The sequence below is a fragment of the Alnus glutinosa genome, chromosome 7, assembly GCF_958979055.1.
Source record: "Alnus glutinosa chromosome 7, dhAlnGlut1.1, whole genome shotgun sequence".
In the NCBI taxonomy this organism is placed as follows: Eukaryota; Viridiplantae; Streptophyta; class Magnoliopsida; order Fagales; family Betulaceae; genus Alnus; species Alnus glutinosa.
This window is the reverse complement of record NC_084892.1, coordinates 6796345-6822264: the sequence shown is the minus strand read 5'-3', so window position 1 is coordinate 6822264 and position 25920 is coordinate 6796345. Positions and strand designations below refer to the sequence as shown.

General features: G+C 35.4%; 4 protein-coding genes across 5 annotated transcripts; 2 read left to right on the top strand and 2 right to left on the bottom strand.

Moving 5' to 3' along the window:
- Nucleotides 1-242: 242 nt before the first annotated feature.
- On the bottom strand, nt 243-2366 carry LOC133872897 (zinc finger A20 and AN1 domain-containing stress-associated protein 8-like). The gene is made up of 2 exons (XM_062310540.1): nt 2203-2366; nt 243-1051 (listed from the first exon to the last, which is right to left on the bottom strand). Exon 2 carries the CDS (start codon nt 1036-1038, stop codon nt 520-522), a length of 519 nt encoding a protein of 172 aa, XP_062166524.1. The 5' UTR covers nt 1039-1051; nt 2203-2366; the 3' UTR covers nt 243-519.
- Nucleotides 2367-6009: 3643 nt separating this feature from the next.
- LOC133873525 (chaperone protein dnaJ 6-like) lies at nt 6010-13955 on the top strand. Its single transcript, XM_062311238.1, has 9 exons — nt 6010-6167; nt 6497-6629; nt 12007-12105; nt 12188-12289; nt 12666-12725; nt 12810-12916; nt 12987-13069; nt 13399-13489; nt 13589-13955. Exons 2-9 carry the CDS (start codon nt 6504-6506, stop codon nt 13794-13796), a joined length of 876 nt encoding a protein of 291 aa, XP_062167222.1. The 5' UTR covers nt 6010-6167; nt 6497-6503; the 3' UTR covers nt 13797-13955.
- A 3477-nt stretch (nt 13956-17432) lies between these two features.
- On the top strand, nt 17433-22519 carry LOC133872730 (serine/threonine-protein kinase Nek6-like). Of its 2 annotated transcripts, none has more exons than XM_062310314.1 (14): nt 17433-17613; nt 17747-17908; nt 18267-18333; nt 19069-19134; nt 19266-19312; nt 19635-19680; nt 19775-19855; nt 19937-19979; nt 20090-20139; nt 20398-20479; nt 20573-20622; nt 20741-20814; nt 20967-21018; nt 21103-22519. In XM_062310314.1, exons 2-14 carry the CDS (start codon nt 17790-17792, stop codon nt 22384-22386), a joined length of 2061 nt encoding a protein of 686 aa, XP_062166298.1. In that variant the 5' UTR covers nt 17433-17613; nt 17747-17789; the 3' UTR covers nt 22387-22519. The 2 variants fall into 2 exon arrangements, with proteins under 2 accessions (XP_062166298.1, XP_062166297.1); XM_062310313.1 differs by having other exon boundaries at nt 17743-17908.
- A 1365-nt stretch (nt 22520-23884) lies between these two features.
- LOC133872337 (arabinogalactan protein 23) lies at nt 23885-24416 on the bottom strand. Its single transcript, XM_062309827.1, has one exon. The coding sequence runs from the start codon at nt 24306-24308 to the stop codon at nt 24117-24119; it is 192 nt and encodes a 63-aa protein (XP_062165811.1). The 5' UTR covers nt 24309-24416; the 3' UTR covers nt 23885-24116.
- Between the last annotated feature and the right edge of the window lie 1504 nt (nt 24417-25920).

The following is a 25920-nucleotide window of genomic DNA, read 5'->3' as shown; positions in this document are numbered from 1 at the left end:
CAAGTAAAATGTCTTATCCACCCACTAAGCCCCTAACCATGAGAGGAAATATAAAAGCATGATATATTGAAAGCAGGAAAATAAGAATAATTATAAAAAATCCAGTTTTAGTGGCATGATCCTAAATCCAATGAAGAGCATATACCTAGAGAATGACAGATCACTAAAAGAAATGCACACAACATTCCATACATGCACTGAAGACAGAAAGTGGCCTTTTTCCACGTACTACTAGAAAGAAATGCATGCCAACCGAGAATTCATTACAAGTAACCCTGAAGACGTCCATCAAACCAGCAGAAATTAAGACTTACACACTTTTGAGCCAATAAAGGAATCCTCACCAATCAACAAGGAATAACACTTCTCCTAAAGATGTCCTCACTATCGTGAACTGAACCATTTCTATCAGCGAAGGACACCTAACAAGACAAGCAGCCAACTTATACAAAGACACAGATAGAGAAATGAGCATCATTCATACTGAAGTACATAACCTTTCACTTCAAGCTATGAATCCTAAATTTTGTCAAGCTTTTCTGCCTTGACAACAGGGTTGGCTTTTGCAATAGCATCCCGTGCAGTTTTCCTATAATCAAAGGGGCAATCATGCTTATCAGAATAACGATGACTTGCACAGAAGAGGTTTCCACACTTGCAATTGAAGCCAGTTAAACCAACGCGCTTTTGACAAGTGGTGCATCTACTAGGGCCCTCTTTCACCGGCATCTGAAAAGAGTTGCTTGAGGATGAATCACTGGACAGTTCTTTTGAAAAGAACTTTCTCTCCATTGGTCCGGCTTGTTCTTCCATCTTCCCCAAAATGACAGGGTTTTTTTCATTACTGCTAGTGCTGCCATTCACTATGCTCCCTATGGATGATGCTGCAAGTTCAGCGTGCTCCTGCTTCAAGACCACGTCCTTGAAACATTTGGAACACATATTCATGGTGGCTGCCCTTCCAAAGAACCCACAGTTATTAATACAAAGAATGGGGCGTTCTGGAGCTTGGCATCCTGTCTCATCGTGAGACTCCATCTTTTCTAATTTCCTAAAATAAAAAATAAAAAAACAAAAAAATACACCACCTTATGATCCACAACTATAAACTAGAAGCAAGATAAGATAACCACTATCCGACCATCTAGCAATCCATATAACCCAACAAGGAAATACAAACTTCAGAGACCCATAAGGACATGCATGAAAGTTCAGGTACCTAGACAAAAAGTAATTAAGGAAGCCAACAAAGAGATAAAAAGCAGATACAGTTGAATCAATTTCAACAATACTGTCAATTTTAGTTACATACAACAAGACAACATATGTATCAAGGCTGCATCTCGTGAAAATAAGAGCATGAGAAAGTTAAGAAAACATCGGATTTTCTTTAATCAAAGTGAAGATCCAAAGTCCAAACAATGCATAACGACACAATTTTTAATTTTTTTGGGGAGGATGGGTTCTTATTCTTGCAATTCTGCCAACACTCTCGCAGACTCTACATGGATAAAGATTTTTTTCACTTTCTGTCTAATTCCTAGATAAACCAAACCAAGTCAAACGCTCTTGACTGAGATAAACAAAAGAAAAATCCGCAAACAATCAGCATACAAAAAACCCAGTCTGACACCACGAATCCTACAAGACTTCACCGAACAATTAAAAACGCTTAAAAAAATAAGGAATTTCCTTAATAATGTAAGGATTTGAAGAAATACCAACAAAAAATTCAAGACGGATTTAAAATATTCACTAAAAATCCTAACTTTTCCACCTTGTCCCAACTCCCAACCATTACCCATTACATAAGAACTGCTCCCAGAATATTTCACACAATCAGCCCAACCGCATAAATAGTAATTGAACACATCTTCTAAAATCAAATTTGAAAATAGTATAACCCATGTCACAACTAATCACCTTACAAGATTAAAAATTAAAAAAAATTAAAAAAAAAAAAAAAAAAAACCTCAATATTTGTGTGTAGATACATAAAGAGAAACCCTAATCAAGGGAAATGAATATACCAAGAAACGCCTCATCCGTTTGGTCTGGCCGATCTTGGTACACAAAATCGAACCAGGTGATTTCTTGGAAAAAAAAAATAATAAAAAATATTTTTTTAAAAAATCAACTAAATATACAATCCTAATTAAGACGAAATATATTTCACAGAAAGAAGGAAACAGAAAATCTCACCTGAAATCGGTGAGATAATCCAACGATAATCGGAAAAATCAAGACCACGAGAGACGGAGAGAGAGAGAGAGGTTGGGTTCAAGAATGTTAATAGGCTGTCTCGCTCTCTCTCTCTCTCTCTCTCTCTTCGTCCATTTAAAACTCGCTTTTTCTCTGCCAACGACAGCTTTCCACTGAGTCGGTGGTGTGGGATTCATTGCCCTTGGACACCCCTATTATTTACCCTTTCACCATTACCCATTTATCAGCGGCTTTTATGAAAATAAAAACCTCCTCAAACACACGGCCGCTCGCCATTAATAGAGTGATAAGTGAATTCAAAAAAAAAAAAAAAAATAGAGTGATAACTGATAAGTAAGTGGGATAACTGATAAGTTATTTTTCTTGATCATCAAGCTTTTGTTTTTGAGGTTATTTATAAAAGTAATGTTATATACGGCATTATAAATATTTCACAACATTAATGTGATACTCTCAATTAATTGTTAATTTTTTTTTAACAATAATTAATTAAAAACTTATTTAAGATTATGTTAGCATTACTTTATTTGTAATTATAAGAGTCTGTTTGAGTTTATGATTTCAAAATGTACGATTTGAAAGCATGATTTTTAAAAATGCGGTTAAGCATTTGATAAAATTGCAGTTTAGCTTTTAAAATCGTACATTTTTTTTTAAAAAAAAAAAACATCTCATTACCTGCAATTTGAAAACATAAATTTTTTAAGTTTTCAAATTGCATTTTTTAACGCAATCCCAAATGATCTATTTTTTGCGATTTGGTTTAAAATCACATTTTCTGTCTATAAAATCGTAATGCTAAACGTTATTAAGACAAGAGTTACAAAAACTCAAGAGACAAGAGTTACAAGTACTCAATAGACAATAGTTACAATATTATAAATTAAATTTATTGTTGTTAATGTAGAAGTAAACGATATTTGTAACGTTCATACTCTTTCTCTATAAATAGAGTCTTGTATACAATTAAATGAATCAATAAAAAATGTAACCAATAAAAGGCTTTGACGTGTGGATGTAGGTTATAGGCCGAACTACCTTTTTCTTTGTGTCTCTCTTTCTTGTTCTCATCTATTTCCTAAATTATGTGATCTTACATGATATCAGAGCTATATGCTAATGCCCACAAATATCCATGGTGTGCCATCTTCTACTTTTTTTCCTTTTTCTTTTTCTTGAGTTTTCTCGTTCTTTCACATTTTCTCTTCCCACACCCACGCGAGTCTCTCTCTTTGTCAAGATGATATACTGCACTGCCATTATTTCTCCTACTAACAAATACCACATACACAACTCTCTCTTGTTGAAAAAAAATAAAAAAAAGAAAAAAAAAAAGAAGAAAAAACCCCAAAGAGGTTTCATGCTTATAGTTAGCCCAATTTCGACCATAATAGCCGCTTCAGGCTAAAGTTGTCAATGTCCAAATTTCGGCCATAATAGCTGATGCTGGCCAAAGTTACCGATGTCTAAGTCCCGGCCATAGTCCCTGAAGTCCAAGTTCCAGTCATAGCTTCCAATTCAGGTCATAATATTAATTTTTCAGTATTTTGTTGTTCAAGATCAAACATCAACGTGAATGATCTACCGTTGAATTTGCATTGGCGTATTGAAATAAGAGTTACAAGCATTTAAGATATAAGAGTTACCAGCATTAAAGAGACAAGAGTTACAAGATAATAAATTAAATTTATTATTGTTAATATAAAAATATAAAAGACTTGTAAGAGTATTTCTTTATAAATAGAGTCTTATATATAATCAAATGAATCAATAAAAAATGTAGCCAACAAAATGCTTTAACTTATAAATGTAAGTTATAAGTCGAACCACCTTAATTTGTCTCTTTTTATTGTTTTTATCTATTTTCTAGATTATTAATTCTTACAAACACCTTAAACTTAGCTTTGTTAAAACTGAGATGGGCCTGGCCCACAGTTTTGTTGATCGCTTAGATTGAAAGGGAGAGGACGAATCCCAACCATTTTGTCAGCACCTTGTAGGCTTGTATCAAATTGGCCTTGGAATTTTTTGGAAGGCACAAAGAAAAGGAATCAGCCGAAACCGACGATTGGGTCTAGAAAAGCAAAACCAGGGACTTGCATCACAACCCATCAACAAAACCGTGTTCTTTCCTTTTACGTGTTCACCTGGTATGATTTCGCAATCGCGATTGCAATTTAACGGTATAGATAATCGAACGTGATAAGTATGTTAAAATATTATTTAAAATGATGTAATATTGTTATGGAAAATGATAAAACCACAGCCCTTTTGTACAACTCCCTCATAACGTGGACCCACACAATTGTGAGTGGGGGTTGTGAGGGAGTTGTGATGGGGTTATGAGCCAATCATGTCCCTATTGTTATACTCCGTTTGTTTTAACGTAAAATGGTTTTAGGAAAGTCATTTTTCAATAAATTGTTTTTGGTCAAAAGCATTTTTACGTGTTTGGCAAGTATGAAAAATCACAATTTTTTTTTTCTTATATTTTCATTCAATCATATTAACTTATAAAGGTCAATTTTTATTCGTAACATATAAATATTAATGTAAAATAATATAAAAATCGTCGGTGTCGAGATTTCGTCACTAACCATCAGGATTTCGGCAACTTTCACTGGATTCCGGCTAATATTGCTAGAATTCAAAATAAAGACAAGAATCTTGACAGTTTCGTCGGAATTTGGGTTGGTGGGATTTTGGCGAAAGTGGCCAGAAGTTGACTGTTCTGGCTGGAATTCGGCACAAAACGGCCGGATCCTGGACAGTTGGCCGAAATCCAATCATTTTGATTGTCGAAATCTGGGCTGACTGGATTTCGGCAAAAGTTGTCAGATTACGGTCGTCAGATTCCGACGACAGTGCCTCGACGTTGTTGTATTCCGACATTGGCTAGATTTTGGTGGTGGTCGACTGTTTGAACGTGAAAGTCAACTGCATCGTTTAAAAGAGGGTTGAATGCGTCTGCCGTCTGAAAAAAATGATTTACGGTTTTAAAAAGCGTAAATTATTTTTCAAAACTTACTAAGTATTTTTAGTCAAACGAAAATAATTTTCTATTTGACTATTATTTTCGCCCTTACTAAACACTGAAAAATGTCAAAATCATTTTACACCAAAATAAATAGAGCTGAAACAATAATATTAAATTATAATTATAAAATAATTTTTAAATTAAAAAGAATCTTTATCCCAAGGGTAGATGGCGGCTATGATTCGATTTGAATAAATCTCGAATGCTTGAACTATCACTCGGTGCAAGTATTGAACAAGCCATTGGGAGCACATTCACTTGCTAGTCAATAGAAAATGAGAACCGTTAGATATCAAATTTTTCATCAAGAGATGAAATATCAAAATTTTGTGGAGTTTATTTATTGAAAATAATTAAAATAATTATTAAAAAGAAATGTTATGAGCATCAATAAATTTTCCAATAAAAAAATTTGGTACCCATATCATTTATAGTAAAAAATAAAAGCACTTTCATACGACCTCTTTCTTTCTCCCTCGCTTTGCTTTGTTCGTTAATACTTTTAGGTGATATTTCTTCAATATTTATTTATTTTTTTCTAAAAAAAATAATTCTAATATAACATAAAAATAAAAGTAATTTTGTGCTTTTAATTTGTTTTTTAATATTTTTGTTTTGAAAAAATAAAAATAAAAATTAGGGACCCTTTGGATCCCCCTTGCTACCCAAATGGGCCAAATCCATTATTTGTTTCTCGGTTTCCACGCTTCTTCTCTCTCTTTTGCTTTTGGCATAGCGGGTCCAGGCGGAGGCCCGCACAACGGGCCTTTTATTTATTTATTTATTTGTAAATCCCAAAACGAGGGAAAACCTAGAGCACTCCCGCTCAAAATTTTACCACAATTTGAGCAATCTCCTCAATACGTACATCAATCACTCCTTCGAGCTCATCTTTTTGTTTCTTCTGGTATGTTTTCCGTTTTTCCTTTCATATTTTCATTCCTATTCGCTTTGCGTTGTGTTTGTTTATCACCAATTTATGGAAAATATGTTGGTTTATTTATTTGCTTGTAAAATTTATATTGCTATTTAATGGCTGGAATTGTATTATTTACTTTGTGGAAATTTCTTTACAAATTGAGGTTTCGAGTGCAATTTTATTATCGAAGTGCTTTGAATTCTACGATACGCACCATATCACAACGAAATCGATTTTGAATACAAAAAACGATTTCATTCCGCATTCGCTTCATTTTTCACCTGCAAAAGAAGTTTTCATTTTTCCTATTCCGTCAGGGCTTCGATGGCGAAGAGAAAGAAAGCTAGGGTTTCAGAGGAAGTAGCAGAAGAAGAAGAAGTCCAAGAAGATGGACAAGACCACCGAGAAAATCTCAATCAATCGGCAGATCACGAAAAGAGCCTCTACGAGGTACCCGAAATTTTACTAAATTTTTCAATATTTTTCACTGAAGAACTGCTTTTACGACTTTTTTTTTTTCCGTAGATTGTATATTAGTGTTTCATTGGGTTCTCTGTTTCCTTTAGATGATTTTGTTGCTCTAATGCCTTAGAACAATTCAATGGAGGGTTTATTGTAATGGTGGAGAAGATTGAAAATGCGTTTGTTCTTAGGGTTGTATGGCTTGAAGTATTTTTTGGATTTGCTGGAAATGGGAATCTATTACTATCTAGAAGTGAAAAAAGGGTCTTGGAAATGTATTATGCACTCCTATGTAAGAGCATCAACTTCACGATGATTGCTTGTCCTTTTATGATAGGAGAAATCATAAGGTTGAGAGGCAATAGATTATCATTCGGACCAACTGTTTGTAAGCTATCTTCTAATTCATCTCCCAGGGATTTTAATGGATTCTTACAACTATCTATCCTTTTTCTCATGCTCTTCTTAATAAAATTAAGCCAAATTATCAATGTGTTCCATCGTGTAAAAGGAGATTAGAAAAGTTAAAAAGTTTTGACGTTGTGGTTAGTAGTGGAGCTAGAATTTGAACTCACGGGGTAAAACTAAAAGATAGAATTACAAAATATAACTAAGGAAATTTAGACCTTTTCTTATACTTGCCATCTCTCTCTTCAGAATCCAATTTTCACTCTAAAAACCTTTAGTTGCAGCAATCGTTCAGTGTGTCAAGTAAAACTAATGATAGTTGGCATTTAAGTTATAGTGCACTAAGTAGCTATAAATTAGATACTATTAAATTTTTAAAAAACAAAAATAAAATTCAGTTATTTTTTTTTCCTTCTTCAAAACTAAAATCACCTTGGTTCTATTTTATTGAATTTGAGTTATTCACCATAATTTCTAAAATTTCATTAATTGTATTATCATCCACACACATAACTTACTTTTATTTTATTTTATTTTTTTTATGGAGAGAAACATTATGATATTCGAAGTTAGATCGTGTCATTTGTTTTTTATGGAAACTAGAAAATATTAAATCTTCTTTAATATGAACAAATCATTGTCTCCAAAAAAGTGCATGTTATAAAATGTCTTTGATTCCCTAAAAGGATACCATTTTAGCAAATTATTTCATGAAAAAACACATAGCGTTTATTATACATCTCTAGAGTTTCAGGTTTCAATTCTGGAACCAATCTAGAGCACAAGACATTATTTTCATAGTTGGATGGATTATACTATTATGTTAATGAATTTTATCTGAGCTATTTTTAGAACTCTATCCATTTTATTTCCAGAGTTATCAAACTAAATGATTGATACCTATTTGCTTATTCAAAGTTGTTAATCTATCTTTTTTGCTTTATCCTCATGCGTGGCGTTACATCATACGTTTTTTTGGTGAGAGATGATCATCCGTGGGACCCCATTTGAATAGCTTAAATAACAAGATCACTTTCAATTTCTTATACCCGAGGGGTGGAGTATGCAATCTCTTGCTTTTTACCATTGCTGTCGAGGATGGCAAAATTAATTCCTAGAGAGTGGTAGTGTTCCAAACCCACATCAGTAACAGCTACCATGAAGCAAGTGAACTCATACGTTTTTTTGGTGAGAGATGATCATCCGTGGGACCCCATTTGAATAGCTTAAATAACAAGATCACTTTCAATTTCTTATACCTGAGGGGTAGAGTATGCAATCTCTTGCTTTTTACAATTGCTGTCGAGGATGGAAAAATTAATTCCTAGAGAGTGGTAGTGTTCCAAACCCACATCAGTAACAGCTACCATGAAGCAAGTGAACTCAGAATATACTTTGGCATGTCATTTCACTCAGTTGCAGTGTGGGCAAGGCCTTTGATTTACGCTTGGTTAAGAGTTTTTTAGGCAGGTGAGAGGGATCATTTACCCCCTCTCGCCCCCATTTGGCTCTGCCATTGGTGGTGGTTGAATTTCTTTTTATACAGCCTATGATAATATTTATTGGGTTTCTACAAACTTTGTTCTTGAGAAGAAAGATCTGCTTTCGTGAATGAAGGCATTGGGGGGGGGGGGGGGGGGGGGGGGGGGGGTGGGCTGTATCTCCTGCATCATGAATTACTTCTCTCTCTTTTCCCTCCATTCTAAAGACCAAAGTATTCTATAAGTTTTGTTATATTAGCCTATTTTTTAAGACTGAAAATGTGGTGGAGTTCATTTTTAAATAAAAAAGTAACAATATATACTTACATTTTGACCACAAATCTATTTCAAAGTCATTTTTTTATTAGCTTTTTTTTTTTAATAAGTAAATCAATCTCATTAAAAGGAAGTATACAAGAGAAACCCTCGTATTAAGATAAAAAAAATCCAAAAATGCAGAAAAAAACTAGAAAAATGCAAACTATTATATCCTGCTATCCATGTATAAAATTATTTGAACATGACATTATTTAGCTCTTCCATTGAAATCTCGTGATCTTCAAAGCACCTTGATTTCCGCTCTCCATATGCACTGCATTAAGCATAAAGATGTCATCCTCCTAGTTTTTAAAATATTTTGACTTCCCAACTGACCTCTCCAACATGAAAATAACTCTATTACTCTTCTACGAATGACTCATTCTACTCCAAAGAAGCGGAAAATCGAAGCCCATAATTCTCTTGCCCCTTCATAGTGAAGAATAAGATGATCTATGGACTTCCTTTTTTTCCACATGCAACATCAATCCACCACTATGGATTTCCTCTTCCTTAGGTTATACAAAGTCAATATCTTTCCTAATGCCGCCGTCCAAAGATTGCCATTATCGAAGGAGTTTTAACTTTCTAGATACTCCTCCAAAGAAACAGGGAACCAACAACATGATAAAGTGACCTTACTTCAAACTTCCACCTCTTGGATGGGATTTAACAAATTGTGTCCTTACCACTTTGTCTGAATTTGAAAAAGTACAATAAATCAAAGCACCAAGTCTACCTCCAAATCTTGCATAGTTCTGATAAAAGATAAATTCTACTGAAGATTTCCATTAGAAAATTGCATATGATCTACCACCCACGCCTCCTTACAACATGCAATACTAAACAATTCCGGAAAAGTTATCTTTAGAGGCTGGTCCCAACACTATAAATTATGCCAACCTGATCTTGGTCCCATCTCCCATTTCATATCTAAATCTCAAAAAGACTCCCCACCCCATCATAAATTTCCACACTCCCACTTCGAAGGGTTCTGCTGCCTCCTTTGAATACCAACCTCTACTCTTGCTAGCATATTTGGTTTCTACCACCACTCTCCACAAAGCATCCCTCTCTATAGCATAGTGCTATAACCATTCCCTCAGGGGAGCTCGGTTAAAATGAAATTAGATTTCTTACCCCCTAAAACACCAGTTAGCATCGGAGAACAATCTTCGACCAAAAATGTATTATAGTAGCATGTAATAAGTTCTGTTAGTGAAAACTTATTCACTGCCAAAATATTCTTACATCTTGTAACGAAATCATAAAGGACATGACTGGTGACAGGGCCCCCAAAAACTTTAAATTCTTATTGCAGGTAATCCTAGACTTGCTTGAATATATACCTGGTTGTTCATGAGTCTCACCTTTTCTCATGAACTGCATTTCTTTTGGTGGGGGGATAACTGCAAATTATGCCCGTGCTCTCATCCTTTTGTATCCATTTAAAATTGTGAAACTTCATAAAAATTTAAAAGGGGTTGGGTTAGGAGATCAGCCAATGGAATCTTTTGATACTTTAAACCTCATGGCAGGTTGATATTCATTGGCTTTATGGGATAGGGCCTTAGTGAGTGAATGGTTTTGGGTAGAGGTGCAACTTGGTTCGGGTTGGTTTGGTTATACGGAAAGAACTAAATTGTCCTAATTCAGTTCTAAAAAAAACTAGATTTAGAACTCAGGCACCCCCGAGGGCAGCTTTCTTCACATGGTCTGCAGTTCTAGGTAGAATTCTTACTTTGGACAATCTTAGGAATAGGCACATAATTATTGTAGATAGATGCTGCCTATGCAAGCGAGATGAGGAATCAGTGGACCATATTCTTCCGCATTGTGATGTGGCTTCCGCTCTGTGGAACAACATCTTCTCTCGCTTTGGTATTTCTTGGGTCATGCCTAGGAGAGTGCTAGACCTAGTTGCTTGTTGGTGGAAGTCTGGAAGATCAAGGACCGCTACAACATGGAAGATGGTGCCTATCTGCATTTTTTGGTGTATTTGGAAAGAAAAAAACCTTAGGTGTTTTGAGAACCTAGAGAGCTCCCTAGAGGAGGTGTTAGAGTTGTTTCTCCATACGCTGTATCTCTGGTCGATGGCTTTTTTGTACCCTTTATCCATCAGCTTCGCTGATTTTCTTGTTTCCTTTTCCCTTTCTAGTTAGGTGTTTCCTGTTGTATACTTCCAATGTACGTAGGGGCGCCTTACACTTTTAATAAAAACTAAATTTACCAATCCAAATATTTTTGAATTGGTTTGGGTCCATTCCACGGGTCTCTTTTTATTGCAAAAGGAAAAAAGAAAAGAAAAGAAAATCACATATTGATATATTATGCATATAAAAATACATATTGCAGAGTGAATGTATTTGTGTAACTGATCTTGTTGGTTAGAAGATTGTTTTAGATTGGTTATAATGTTATTAATTTTTATTGTAGATGCTAGTCCCAATACTTTGCCTTCTATTTTTTTTTTTTTTCCTTTCCTCTTAAACTACATCTTGAATAGATGTTACTATGAGGATCTTCTTTGGTTGCCTTCATGAACTTTAAATCCAGCATTGTCATTTTCTTTTTGGATGTCATAGTAATGCATGATTTTAGTGGTTATTTAAGTTGTTACTAAAGGCTTATTAGTGACTTTGTTGCGATAAGCTGTTAAAGCAATCAGTTGATGTTCTGCCCCCATATATGGTATGGCTTTGTTTACCTATTAATGAAACATAAATGCATTTTTAGCAGAGTGCTTTTTCCCTGCTTAGGGTTGTTTCCTTTATCTAAGGTTCCAATGCTCTGGTAATTTATCAAATCATCTAGGATTGCCATGTTTAATTTGTTTCATGTTTGGTGAAGATACTGCTTAAATTACATTTCCTACTTGATACTAGAGACTTTTCTGGCTTCATATCCTTGGGGTCCTGGGGGTGAACCTTTGCCTTGTGTTCCTGCTTTGATCAAAGTAACTTAGAATTGCTCCAAACATTCTCATATTTTGCAACCTCTGGCACTGTTAGGCTCATGGGTAGCCCCATTGTTTGTGTTCTCTGTAGCTGTGTTTGATTTCTTGTTCCCCAACTCCCCCATCTTGTTTAATTTTTCTGTTACATTTACATCATAGTGTGAGGTGGAGTGAGTTATGTTTAATGATATGCTGCTTGTAGGTTCTTGGAGTGGAGAGGACAGCATCTCAACAGGAAATAAAGAAAGCATACCATAAGTTGGCGTTGCGGCTCCATCCTGATAAAAATCCTGGTGATGAGGTAACAATGGATGCTACTTGATGCTGTATTTTACCAGCAAACAGGTTTCTGTATTTGTAACCTCTTATTTTGCTATTAATAGGAGGCTAAAGAGAAGTTTCAGCAACTGCAAAAAGTTATATCCATTCTTGGGGATGAGGAGAAACGAGCAGTCTATGATCAGACTGGTTGTGTTGATGATGCTGTGAGTCACCATTGAAATGTTTTATATTTCATTTTTGTTTAATTTTATCAATTCAAGTGCTCTTGGAAACCCTATGGGATAAGATTATTCTGCTAGTTTTACAATTTAAAAGGCAACAGCTTATTCCTGTATAATTCACCAATTACTAGTTCATTGCAAGAAACTGTGCCTGAAGTAAACTGGGGGTAAATGATGGCATTCCTTAAAATGAAGATAATGCCATACAAAGAAAGTCTTGTTCAAATTTACGTGAGAAATAAAATGTTTCCTTTGAATTAGTTTATAAAACAAAATGAATAATTTTATTTTTCTAGGCAATCCGACAGTTCTTTTTTCATCAGCAAGTGCATAGCTCATTCGTCCTTTTGATCATCAGGACCTTGCTGGGGAAGTTGTTCAGAATCTGCATGAGTATTTCAGAGCTATGTACAAAAAGGTTACATCAACTTTATCTGGTCAGCGTCTTTACTGTTGTTTGATAACTTTGTAGTTTTATAAGACATTAAATGTACAATTGCAGGTAACTGAGGCTGATATTGAAGAATTTGAAGCAAACTATAGAGGATCTGATTCAGAGAAGAAAGATTTAATTGATCTGTACAAGAAGTACAAGGGTAACATGAACAGGTACGAGCAATGTTTTAGCCTCTTTCATGAAGCCTTGCCAGTTTGACTGATAAAATTATTTCCTTTACAGACTCTTCTGTTCAATGCTTTGTTCGGATCCTAAGCTTGATTCACACCGTTTCAAGGACATTCTTGATGAGTCTATAGCTGCAGGTAAGAATTTTTAGTGGCTTTTGCTGAGGTAAGTTTGCTAGGAAATTAGCTGTTCTCACTTCATAGCGGGCAAAGAATTAGGATCTGAGCTCAGTCCTGCTTTGCAAGTTATAGTTGATGTCTGGGATGATTTTGCAAATTATTTGAACAGTTAACTCCTAAGTGGGCCCCATTTAGTCATCAGATTGTTGCCACATATAGATACATTGCTTGACAAGTATTGATTGGTGTCGAGGCTAAAATGGAATGTACTGGTAATTATGACACCTTAGATGCATTGCAAGGCATGCTTTATGATCTTCAATGAGGCTAACATCTTCCTCGTGCAGGAGAACTGAAAGCAACCAAAGCCTACGAGAAATGGGCAAAGCAAATATGTAAGACGAAACCACCTACCAGTCCTTTGAGAAGGAGGGGGAAGTAAGCACTTTACTGTTTCGATTTTTGTGTACATTCGCAAAATATTTTGAACCCACTTTGGTTGACATTAAGATTTTTCTACGCATAAACTTTTTACAGGTCAAGTAAAAATTCAGAAGCAGATTTATATGCAATCGTATCTCAGCGCCGAAATGAGAGGAAAGATCAGTTTGATTCAATGTTTTCATCTTTGGTGTCTAAATATGGTGGGGGTAATGCTGCTTCAGAACCCTCTGAAGAAGAATTTGAGGCTGCACAGAAAAAGCTGGAAAGTCGTCGGAGCTCCAAAACATCAAAGCGGAAGTAATTTGACCTCTATAGAATTTGGCTCTATGAAATGATTGTGTACAAATTTTGTTTCTGCTACCACACTGCAGTAGTTATAAATATTTAAATGTGACTAAGATCTGTATGTGATGTGAGCCATCTTCTTTCTAATGATATGATTCTGGATTCGTTTTCCTTATGCTTTGAGGTTGCTCTCCAAATAGAAGAAAGGTAATAAAGATTGTTAACTCAATAGGCAGGACCGATTAAGAGAGGATTGAGATCCTGGATAATAGCTTTAATATGGGCTGAACGGCGTAGAATGTGATTGTACATAGGAGAGAAAGGGAGTCGTTTTCACCATATGCAAGTCACAAGGTGGCTGTTAGGATGGTCGAGCCACTTTTGACCACATAGGTGGTTTTGCTACTCCCAACCCAGCCATTGACGTATAAAGAAGTTTTATTTTGTGGTGTGACAGTTATTACTAGTTACGTGATTTCTAGGCTTTTACTTGGTGTATAATGTCTGATGATTATAGCACGAGACAAGAAAGGAAGAACTAGTGAGAGAAACAGTGAGGCAGAAATGAGAGCATTTTGTGCGACCAAACACAAATGATTGCACCATCTATGATGAATGATTGAGGATGGCAGAGGTTTAACTAAAGAAAAGGTATAGGTATAGCTTCCACCAACCTGGCCGGCCTTTTGATAGAGCAAATTGCTGAGAATTGGTTTGTGAAGCGCTATTAGCCTATTGCGTGGTAGTTGAGACTCGAGAGGGCATCAAATTCTATTTTCAAACATGGCCCTCTCTCTAAACGCGGTTTTACGTGGACAAAGCTTGACGGTTAACTTTCCTTCTATGCTGTTCATCCTTTGTTAACTTGTGTCGGAATCAACAGAAAAAATTGCAGTCAACTCGAGAAAAAGCGAATGGGGGTTCAAATTCTACCTCTTTTTTTTCTTAAAAAAAAAAAAAAAAAATCTTTTTGATGGGTTTTTTTTTTCCCAACTTCACGCCGACAAGAAACAGGTTCCTAATAAGAGTAACTTTTGGTCTCCAGCTGTAGGTAAATATGTCTGGTTTTGAAGATGCTAGTAGAAAGTTTACAGCTGAAAAACGAAAAAGGGTGTTATTGAATATTCAGATGGGGGGCTTACTAAATTCACTTGCTAATGTTTCCTGCAGCTACAGCCTACTTTGGATTCTAAAAGTATGTCCGTACAAGAAGGTTTTGTCATCTACACGTAACACGCACCGACCTTTTTTTTTTTTTTTTTTTGGATCTTTAGTTACCCTTTCCCTTTTCTTCTTAATTCTTTTAGCCGGTGCCACTTTTTGTCAATAGAGACTTTCATATTCAAATGCAGATCCAGCTGGAATATCTACTAAGTGGCTTCTGCCGGCACCTCCTTTGTCGGCTCCTTTAAGCGGCTCTGGTTCAATCATTTTCAGTGTTATCTTATTTGTTGTGACTTTTAATCTCTTGTAGTTGTAATAGTCTTTTGAGTTAGAGGAATGTTAGAGCATCTCTTAGTATACATTTGATTTTGACCAGAGTGCTACAAAAATTACAGTATTCAACGGCCTTTTAATTAAATTGAGTGTCAAGAAATTATTGGATCAGAGCCATTTATTTGACTCATTGTCGGTTGCAATGCAATGTAATCGTTATCTTGCTGAAAATTGATGTTAGGAGGATTGCTATGGTTCCTTTTGGTATAACTTAAGATAGTGGACTAATTGTATAAACATTCTTCCAACTTTCAAGCATGGCTTTTCCTCTGCTGTCTCTTGCTAAAATGTGATATATTTACCTTGTCATGTAGCTGAAGAAAACCCAGAGCCCCGAGGGAAGAGTCTAAGAGAAGATGTCCATTCTTGTCTGTCCTTTGCACAAGGAATAATAATAATAATAATAATAATATATATTTATATATATATATATATATATATATATATATATATATATATATATACTCATTTTTCACGTCTTGTACAAAATCATCATATTAGTGACGTTACACCTTACTAAAGCGGAAAATGGGGTTATTAAAAATTAATCTTGGAATCTATTATTTCTTTAATTAATTGATTAAGCAAGAGAACAGCTATTAATTAGAAGATAATTGTTCCACAAGCCTATCCGCTGCAATGAGGATGTCTCCACCAACTTGGAATTGATTAGATATTGATACCTCCCACCTCATTATTTGGTTTGGTTGGGACCCAATTCTTTTTTGGGTAATCAAAACAATGATTGCACCCAAAGATGCACATAACATAATATTTTAGGTCCAAATTTATCCCATTCATTGTGTTCCTAAAATTAGGAGTGCCGGTTCGTCTTTAATGGATGACTCGATCATAATCTAACTAATTTAATGAAATGAGTCAGATTTTTCAATCATAATCTGTTAATTTCATGTTGGATTCGTATCGATTTTTTGTGTCGTGTAAAAAGTTATCAGCACTTATGTTCACGTGTCGAGTATAGGTCCCGTTGAAATATGAGTATAAAATTATATAAAATGGTCAACTTTGTCCCGACCCATTTAATTAAATGGATCGAACTTTTCAATTTTAACTCATTAATTTTATGTAAAATGATTATCAAATTTACACATCATGTCAGAAATTAACCGTCCTAAATAAAACCAATCATAAAACAACCTCTAATTAATACACAAGAACCTTGAGAAACTTTGTGGAAGATTCCAAGCTGCTGCATGTACTTTTACACCAAAAAAAAAAAAAAATAAATAAATAAAATAAAAAGAAAAAAGGACCAAAGTGTAACAACATGTTGAAGTTACATGGACGTGACATCACACCTGCGTGTTGGCCGGAAACATTCCCTAGTGTGAGTGCTCTCCCATGAATCTGCAAATGCAAGCAAACCTTTGCTTTTTCCATCTTTCCTTGCCTGTCACTTTATCTTTTGGCTTTCATGCTCTCTCCCTCCCTCCCTCCCTCCCCCACCTTTTATTTTTGGTAGGTAATCAACTATTCAATTATGAATTTTATATTTATTATTGATAAAATAATTAAGTCAAAAAATTTGTAATTATAAACAATCATTTCAGTTTATAAGAGTTATTTGAGATTGCGATTTCGTAGCCAAAAATACGATTTTAAACCGAAACACAAAAAAATAAACCTTTCGAAAATTGCTTTTTAAAAAATTGCGATTTGAAAACGCAGAATTTTAAAGGCTCACCTGTGATTTTAAAGGCCAAACTACGATTTTGCCAAACGCTTAATTACATTTTTAAAAATTATTTTTTCAAATCGCACATTTTAAAATCGCAATAGCTATACATTTTCCTATATAATTATACATAATAAAAATGGAAATTTTCTCAAAATTCTCTTCAATTCAGGCTATAAAATTGTTACATACCTTTTTTTCACATGCTTTTTAATAATTTTACTAAGAAATCATGCACTTTTTACATACTAATTAAAAAAATTATATGCATTTTTACTTGTTAATTGACACCAGTTTTATAAATGGGGTTGGTTGGAAAAAAAATTTCCAAACCCACCCAGCGCAGAAGAAATTGATGTCCATATACATATAATGTGTTGAAATGTTGCTTCAATCTCTCTCTCTCTCACTATCTACTTTTCTGGTAAGTAGACTACTTTACTTGAGTTTGTCCTTCCAACTCTCTCTCTCTCTCTCTCTCTCTCTCTCTCTCACAGAAGGTAGTGTTATATCATCATTGTGGAATGTGGCTTTACTCATTTGTTTATGTCTCTAAGCTATAAGACCCCTCGTAGTTTCTGTAACTTCAGGAGTCTCTAAGGAGTCGTCGTCCTCACAAGAATTTTACTCGGTAACCAAGGTACAATTTTTTTTTGTTTTGTTTTTGTTTTGGGGGCTATTCAACTACTGTTTCGTTCAATTATATGTCTTTGATTTCTGGGATGGCTACAAATTTAGTTGACATTAACTATTTGGATCTGCCTCCAAGGTAGACTTGCTGCAGTATTTACCTTTCAGCTACTGAAGAAAGTGGTCATGGAGATAGACAGTGGTGATGCAAAGCCAAAGATGGATGACTACGAAGTGATAGAGCAGATAGGAAGAGGAGCATTCGGAGCTGCTTTTCTTGTTCTCCATAAGCTTGAGAAAAAGAAGTGAGAGAATTTTCTGACCCTGTTTGTTTCTTTAACTTAATTTCTTCAATTCTGTGGTTCTAATCAGCTAGATCATTAAAAGCTCACTGTTTGAATCAACCCACAAGATGGTTTTCGGTAACCCAGTTCCGGAAACAAATTTGTTTGAATAATAACTGTTTTGGTGTTGATTGAATGACGTGTTATCATAATTTCCATCAAGGGAATTGATTTACCAGGAAAGGAAAACTAAGTATTGGAGGTTTCTGTGTTTGATTAATTGATTGTATGAGCGATATCCTATCCAGACTCAGTAACTTGCTTAAAGCTGTGTTTTTTACTTCCATTTTGTTGATTATGTACTTCCTTTTCTTTTTAGGTATGTGCTGAAGAAGATTCGCTTGGCTAAGCAAACAGAGAAGTTCAAACGTACAGCACACCAGGAGGTCACTATACAAAAGAGTTACATTTTAAATGTAGAAATTCATTGTCTGCTGTACTAAAGGGTTGGGTTTTAATTTGTTTCTCTATTTTTGGCAGTCAATCATATGATAGACATAGGAAACTTCATTTTTTTAGTTCTCTTTTTCTATCATAATATTTATCCTCAATTCCACTCCATTGATTTGATGAAAATGTCTTGATTCTGTTCGTTGTAACAATCGTAAGGAGCTATACCTACAGAGGCGATATGCCACATGCAAATCAAAATCATTCTCACACCAACATGTGCACCTTTTCTTCTCATTACAAGTAAATAGGTCCTTAGTAATTTATGGAGACACAATCATTTATGGACAAACTTGACTCAGCATAGACAGTTTTTTTTTTTTTTTTTTTAATACTAAATACCCTCATAGAAAATTCTGTCGTCTGTTTATTTTAAGATTCACCCCCGTTCAAAACATGCTAAATGACAAACTGATGATATCCTGCAATTTATAATACTAAAGATATCATAGTAAAATGCTATACTGAGCCAATAGCGATTTGAAGTTCTTGATTTCGTGTCCATCTTTTCCATCAACTGTCCAAGAAGATAACCTCACCTCTATAGTCAACTTCCCATGCATGATGCCAAACAGGTTTTCTCAAATTGAAATTTGTGTGAAATAACTTGCCAGACAATGCTTCTAAGTTTCTAACTCACATCAATGACAGTTGCTCTGTTTCCGTTGCAGATGAATTTAATTGCAAAACTAAATAACCCATATATTGTGGATTACAAAGATGCTTGGGTAGACAAGGTAATTATGTAATTTGTTTGTTCCTAAATCTGCATATACCTAAAATGACATATAATGTTGTAGAAATCTGTAGCTATTGTGATTATTTTTTACTCTGTCCGTGCATGTTCATGAGTTGTTAATTTTTGTAGGGAGACTGCATATGCATTGTAACTGGCTATTGTGAAGGAGGAGACATGTAAGTAACGTGTACTTGTGTCTTTGATATTTATATATGTTTTGGGTGGTATAATAGAATGTGTTTTTCACATCAAATAAGGAAATTGAGAAGATTATACACAAATTCAGAGTAATTTGAGAAAGTTCCTTTCCAAGTAAAGCTCAAAACAGATTGATGGCCCCTGTCCGGACAACAATTAAAAACAAAGAAAAAATCTTACCCAATTGTAACGTAAAAAAGCATTTATGTAAATAATTATATGAAAAAGTAGAAAAGCAATCAGAAAGCTTCCTATGAATGACTGAATCAAGGAACAACATTTTTTTTCCTTTGGTTGCAGGGCTGAAATTATAAAAAAAGCTAGAGGAACACATTTTCCAGAGGAGGTAATCATCAAGATTTCAATGTCTTACCTCCTTTATATGTACTTAGACAAGGTAATGTGCACCTACTGTGTTTTTATTCTGTTTCACTTTTCAGAAGCTCTGCAAATGGCTGGCTCAATTGTTGCTAGCTGTGGACTATCTCCACTCCAATCGTGTACTTCACAGAGATCTTAAGGTATTATAAGGTATCCATCCTTGCAAATTTAAAGCTCCTATGTTAAGGTGCTTATGGTAATACAACTTCATTGAATTCCAGTGTTCCAACATATTCCTTACGAAGGAGAATGACATCCGGCTTGGTATGAAGATAATGATTATTAAGGGAGCAGACTTTTATTTCCCACATCAGGTTTGGCTTCCATGTTTTCATGTCTTCTAAAGCAATGTATATCTTACATGAACTGTACAGGTGACTTTGGACTTGCAAAACTGCTCAACTCAGAAGACCTTGCTTCCTCGGTATGGACTTGTATATATATTAGGTGTGCTAATTCAACACCTCAATGAAATAAACTGTCTTAAAACCATATTACTGTAGTACACTGCCTTTGCCAAATTTTTTTATTTTTTTTTTAAATGTTTGTCATGTCTAGAATGCTTAACTAGACGTGGAAACACTTTAAGTGGCTTTGAGATTTTAGTTAAGGTTAAAACTGCTTAGCTAAATCTGCTTTTCCTCATTTGTAAGTCTTCAATGCCCCTTTATATTTAATATAGGTCGTTGGAACTCCCAACTACATGTGTCCTGAGCTCCTTGCAGACATTCCTTATGGTTACAAATCTGATATATGGTCGCTTGGTAAGAATAGTGGAAGCATGGTTTTATTTTAACAAAATGGTACAGATTGTGTTGACTAGCTAGTCTAGGAATAACATCTTGTTTATTTTTCAGGCTGCTGTATGTTTGAAATTGCTGCCCATCAACCAGCATTTAGAGCGCCTGTAAGTTCAAGCTTCATCCATTTATACTGCAACAAATCATCAGCTATCAACAATGCCTTCCTATTTCTGTGGAAATTTCTGAAATTTAAGTAAATTCATTAATCACTCAATTTAACAGGACATGGCTGCACTCATCAATAAAATAAACAGATCCTCCATTTCTCCACTGCCAATTGTATATTCCTCCACACTGTAAGTGACTTTTCCAAATTCACCACCCACAGTGGTATCTCTAGGAATTTTGCATTTACAGTTGCATATAACATGCTTTTATTTCTTATAATTTCTTGAGTTCATTATCAATTTACATGTATCAATTGAAACAAGAGGCTTACTCCTCACAGGAAACAAATTATCAAGAGCATGCTGCGGAAGAACCCAGAAAACAGACCAACTGTGAGTTCAGGTCAACCTATCCTTGTTTTTTATTATATCTGAATGCTATGAGCCATTTTAATCGCTGCATCTTTGTAACTGTAGGCAGCAGAACTTTTGAGGCATCCACATTTACAACCATATCTCCTCCGCTGCCGAAATCCGTCTTCTGTTTTTTTACCAATCTATCCCATAAACAATTCCAAGGAGAAGGGAACAAGAAAATCATTATCTAACAGACCTAGCAATGGGAAAGACAACAAAGACAAAGAGCATGGAGTACTAGACCAGCTTGAAGGTATTCATCCATCTGAGAGAAATGCTGATTTACAGTTGATCAAATTGCCTAACAGCGACGAGCCAACGCTGACAGCTAGTGCAGAAGACAACCTTGAGACCAAGAAGGTTGATCCTACTAGCTATACGGTTGAAATGTCTAATGCCATCAATGGTTCAAGAGATGGGCCAACTGATTCTGAAGCAACTGTTTGCAATGGAGACAAGCAAGCAGATTTTACAAATTCACCTGAAAAGGAAAGCACCAACATCGAGATTACTTTGGAGAGTACACTGAATTCTCAGAATGAGGAACGGGAACACACCGCTGAACATTTTAACCAATTGCAAGTTGGTGTCAGGACTGTGACCACAAAAGATGAAGAAGCATTTTGCAATCAAGTTCACAACGAAGCTGAAGTAGATGGCAAGCGTGCTAAACCTGGGAGAGTTTGCAACCAACTTCAAGAAGAAGCGGAAGCGGAGAGCAAGCTTGCTAAATCAGGGAACCAAGTTCTTGATGAAGATAAAGCAGAGGGTGAGGGGGCTAAACCAGTGGATAGTGGGACATTGACAATGTCCAGTGCAGGATGCACCAATAAGGATGGGTCCCTTGATGATGAAAGTTCATCATCAGCCGAGCAAACCGTTGAAAATAAAGCTGATGTAGAATCCAGAGCTATACAAAAAGAGGGAAGTCCTGATGCATTCACAGAAGGGTCTCGCATGGATTATGCATTGGCTGAAGGTAATGATACGCTGCCATGTAAAGATGAAGTCAGAGCAAAAACAGATGACTTTAGCTGCTCTATGCAGACAGAGAAAGATGCTCATGCAAATAATCAGGCACCTAGTGACATCTCTTTACTGAGTACACTTACCACAATCAATGGTGATGAAACAAAAAGTGAGTGGGACAACCAAAGCCAGCAAAGAGCCGATGCTCTGGAGTCTCTGCTTGAGCTATGTGCTCAGCTGCTTAAGCAGGACAAACTTGAAGAGCTTTCTGGTGTGCTAAGACCATTTGGAGAAGATGCTGTCTCATCTAGAGAAACAGCAATTTGGTTGACAAAGAGTCTCATGTCTGCACAGAAATTTAATGGAGGAACCTAATTTTTGAGAGATGTTTGGCATTAACTTATTCTTCATTATGAGAATATGCCATTGAATGTGTTAAAATAATAATGTATATGAAGATTAGAGGCTTGGGATTTGGAAATAACATATAGCACAGATTTTTAACTTACCAATTGGCTTTGATCATGGGAAATGAACCTTGTTGGATATAGGTGGCTTCAATTGGTTGGGAGGGGTACACATATAAGGCACCATGCTCCACGCTCACACCACAGCATTCCCCTTAACCGACTTATAAATGCTCTATCTTTTTGATTGAGTAGTGTACTCCCTCTCTCTGACTTTTGACACCCCGGCAAGAGATCAAGGCCAAAAGAAAATTCTTCTTGTTATGCGTTTGAACTTGTGTGAGTGAGGCTTTGGGCATATTGAGGGTATAAATGTTTGGGTATCTTTCATCACCATTGTATTTCATTATATTTGGTGAAAAAAATTTCTCGTATATATAAATACTCCTTTGTACCAAATCACGTAAATATATATATAATTTTTTTTTTTTTAATGATTAAGTGATTAATTTATTTCATTTTCTTCTTATATTGTTGTAACAAATTGGTATTATGATTCATTTATTGTGACAACATATGACATAAATGATAGTTCAATTCAATTCATATATGCTTGGCAATTGGCATAATTCAAGCGATCGACATCATCATCGAGCTCCATTTGTCATAATCGAATGTATAATAATTCATTTGGTCCTCACAACGATATTCAGAGAGATAATATGAGGACTAAAATGCTTTGGTGTTGTCAAAGATTCCTGCAGGTGCATGTGGAGTTCCACTCCGATGATGCAAGATAATATGTCATAATTGCATTTATTGCTCATGACTTGTTAGCACTCTGGAATCAAGGGCGATATCATACATTTTCTAAGGAAATTAAAGAAACTTCGAATAGTTCAAACCCAATTTTTCTTTTTTATTTACTATTATCTTAATTAATTAACCTAATGATTGATGCAGGGCCGGTTTACAAGAAGATTAATTCGAGTAAAATGGTCATATACTGTGATTTCAATATCATCATATGAAGGTAAATTTGGTGGCGTTAGAAAATGGTTAATTATAATTCAAAGGGCTACAGTTTTTTTTTTTTTTTTTTTTTTTAAAAAAAAATTTCATGAAAAGTTTTAAATTTCAATGTTTACCGGGTCTAAACGGACATTCAATAGAAATTTGAAAATCTATTTCAAGATCAAACTTGTGATTGATGCCACAGAAAAAAAGTTCAGAGTGTGATTGATCGAACTAGAAATCTTTTAATAGAGGAAAATCTTGTAATTTTTCTTTTTAGGGCCACGACCCTACTTCTATTTAATCTCTATTAGGATCGGATGACCTAGCTGACCATTAGTTGTAATTTAATTAATTAATTTTTATTTTTATTTTGTTTTTTCAGTTTACCAACATAAGAAACACTCGGAAATTAAAGGAGTTTTTGAACCATATATGCTATATATTCAGAATCTTTTATGATGACAATCTGCCGCAGAAATGCAGGCAAACGTACATGAAGAATTAAGTAAAACAAATTAGGGAAAATTCGAAAAGAAAAAAAAGAAAAGAGAGAAGAAGATATCCAACAACCCCCCTAAGAAAAACTAGTCATCGTACTGTTCTTGTCTTCCCGCTGTCTTGAACCATGCTATATATATATATATTCTTTCTCATATCCTTTTGTGATGATCATGAGCTTGATTAGTGCAAGTAATAGGTGAAGAAAGACAAAACAGAGGCACCGACCAAAGACCCAACAAGAGGCAAGGTGGCGGCGGCCCCGCTGGATGGGCCGGGGGCTGGAGCTGGCGAGACCTCGGTGTAAGCCAATGCTGCACTCATGGAGGCAGCGGCGGCGATGAGAACAGCGCAGGAGATCTTCTTCATATCCATGATGACTATTTACTATTTACTTTGTGGGAATTAATGTATACTACTTTCCGAGACCCGCCTTGGAGAATGAAGAAAAACAATCCTTGATTGTTTTCTTTATTCTCTGGTATTTGCAGGCCTAAGGAATAAAGAAGCTGATGGGAGGAATATATATATATATGGATGTTTGAGCCAAAAATAGTTGAGCAAGATTTTTACGTGTATGACAGTATGGCTTTGCGTGGTGCGCGCGAGGATTGCCTATTTTGTGGGATATCCATATGTATGGTCCATATTTTGTGGGATATCCATATGCATGGTCCATATTTTGTGGGATATCCATATGCATGGTCCATATGTATGAATAGAGTAATACAATATATCATCACATTGTCATTCTTTTATCCTCTCAAAATTGATGTAGCTCTTAAAATCATTATTGAATTAATTTATGATAGATCATTATTAGATTTTGACCCAATGGTGATTTTAAGAGCTACATCAATTTTGGGTGGACAAAAAGAGGACAAATAGATGATACGTAGCATTCCTTGTATGAATATTCTGTGGTTCACAATTTTTGTCAACGATTTGAGCTTTTCTAATCGATCTGTAGGAATAATTAATTTGGTTCATATATGCAACTCAATAAAAAATTTTCATTTAGATTATTTGTCGGGCATTCGTAGGCTTTAATTAAGCACGAGGACAACCAAGCACGACCCCAAGAGATCAAGGTATTTCGGGATTTGATTTGGGTGCCGTAAAATAAAATTACATAAATTTTTTAATGGTTCAAATTTAATTTCAAGTTTTTAAATTAAATTTAGACCGTTAAAAAACTTACAACATAGTGCTGTAGCAAATCCTATCTAAAAATGGACATTAATTAATTAAGCTTCAATTAACTTACAAGTTTGCCAATGTAGACCGGATGTTATAACAAATAAAGAATAGGTAGGAAATTAAAGAATGAGTGAGGCGGAATCTCACAACCAAGAAGAGAAGTCTCACTTCAAAATAATTTGGCGACATGTGTTTATTCATCAAATTTCTCTCAATTGGAGTACAAATCACACTTAAATAGACTTAATGACTAAACCCTAACTCTAATCTAGGGCAAGACTCATGTTTAATTATAAAAAAACAGCCCATACACGGGGCTAACTAATTTAATTAGCCCAAGTCGTCCAATCCAAGCGGATCAGTCAACGGCCAGAGTAACGTCTTTCGCCTGTTGCCGTTCTCTGGCTTCCATGACCATGCTTCTCAGCCACCGTCAGCCAGCCACTATGGGAGCCGTCCCTACCGCTACAGTTGTGATGTTCTGTACTCAGATCCATCCAATCCAGGCTAACCAGTTCACGACAGCATGCCTTCCACCCCGTTGCTATTCTTCGGCTTCTACGCCGCCACTACTCACGGCCAGTTGCTCAGCACCAACTCCGGCTTGATCGATAGTCGTCACCTCTAGCCGCACAGAGCCTAGATCCATGTATGTCCCTCACGCGGATCATGAATCAAGATATGCTTTGCTGTCCCTTTTAATTTGCCAAAGTCTGGTGGAGACTCTTCACCAATTAATATTTTTAGCTGCCCTTTTGCTAGGCTGCGCGCTGTGGTACGTTTAATT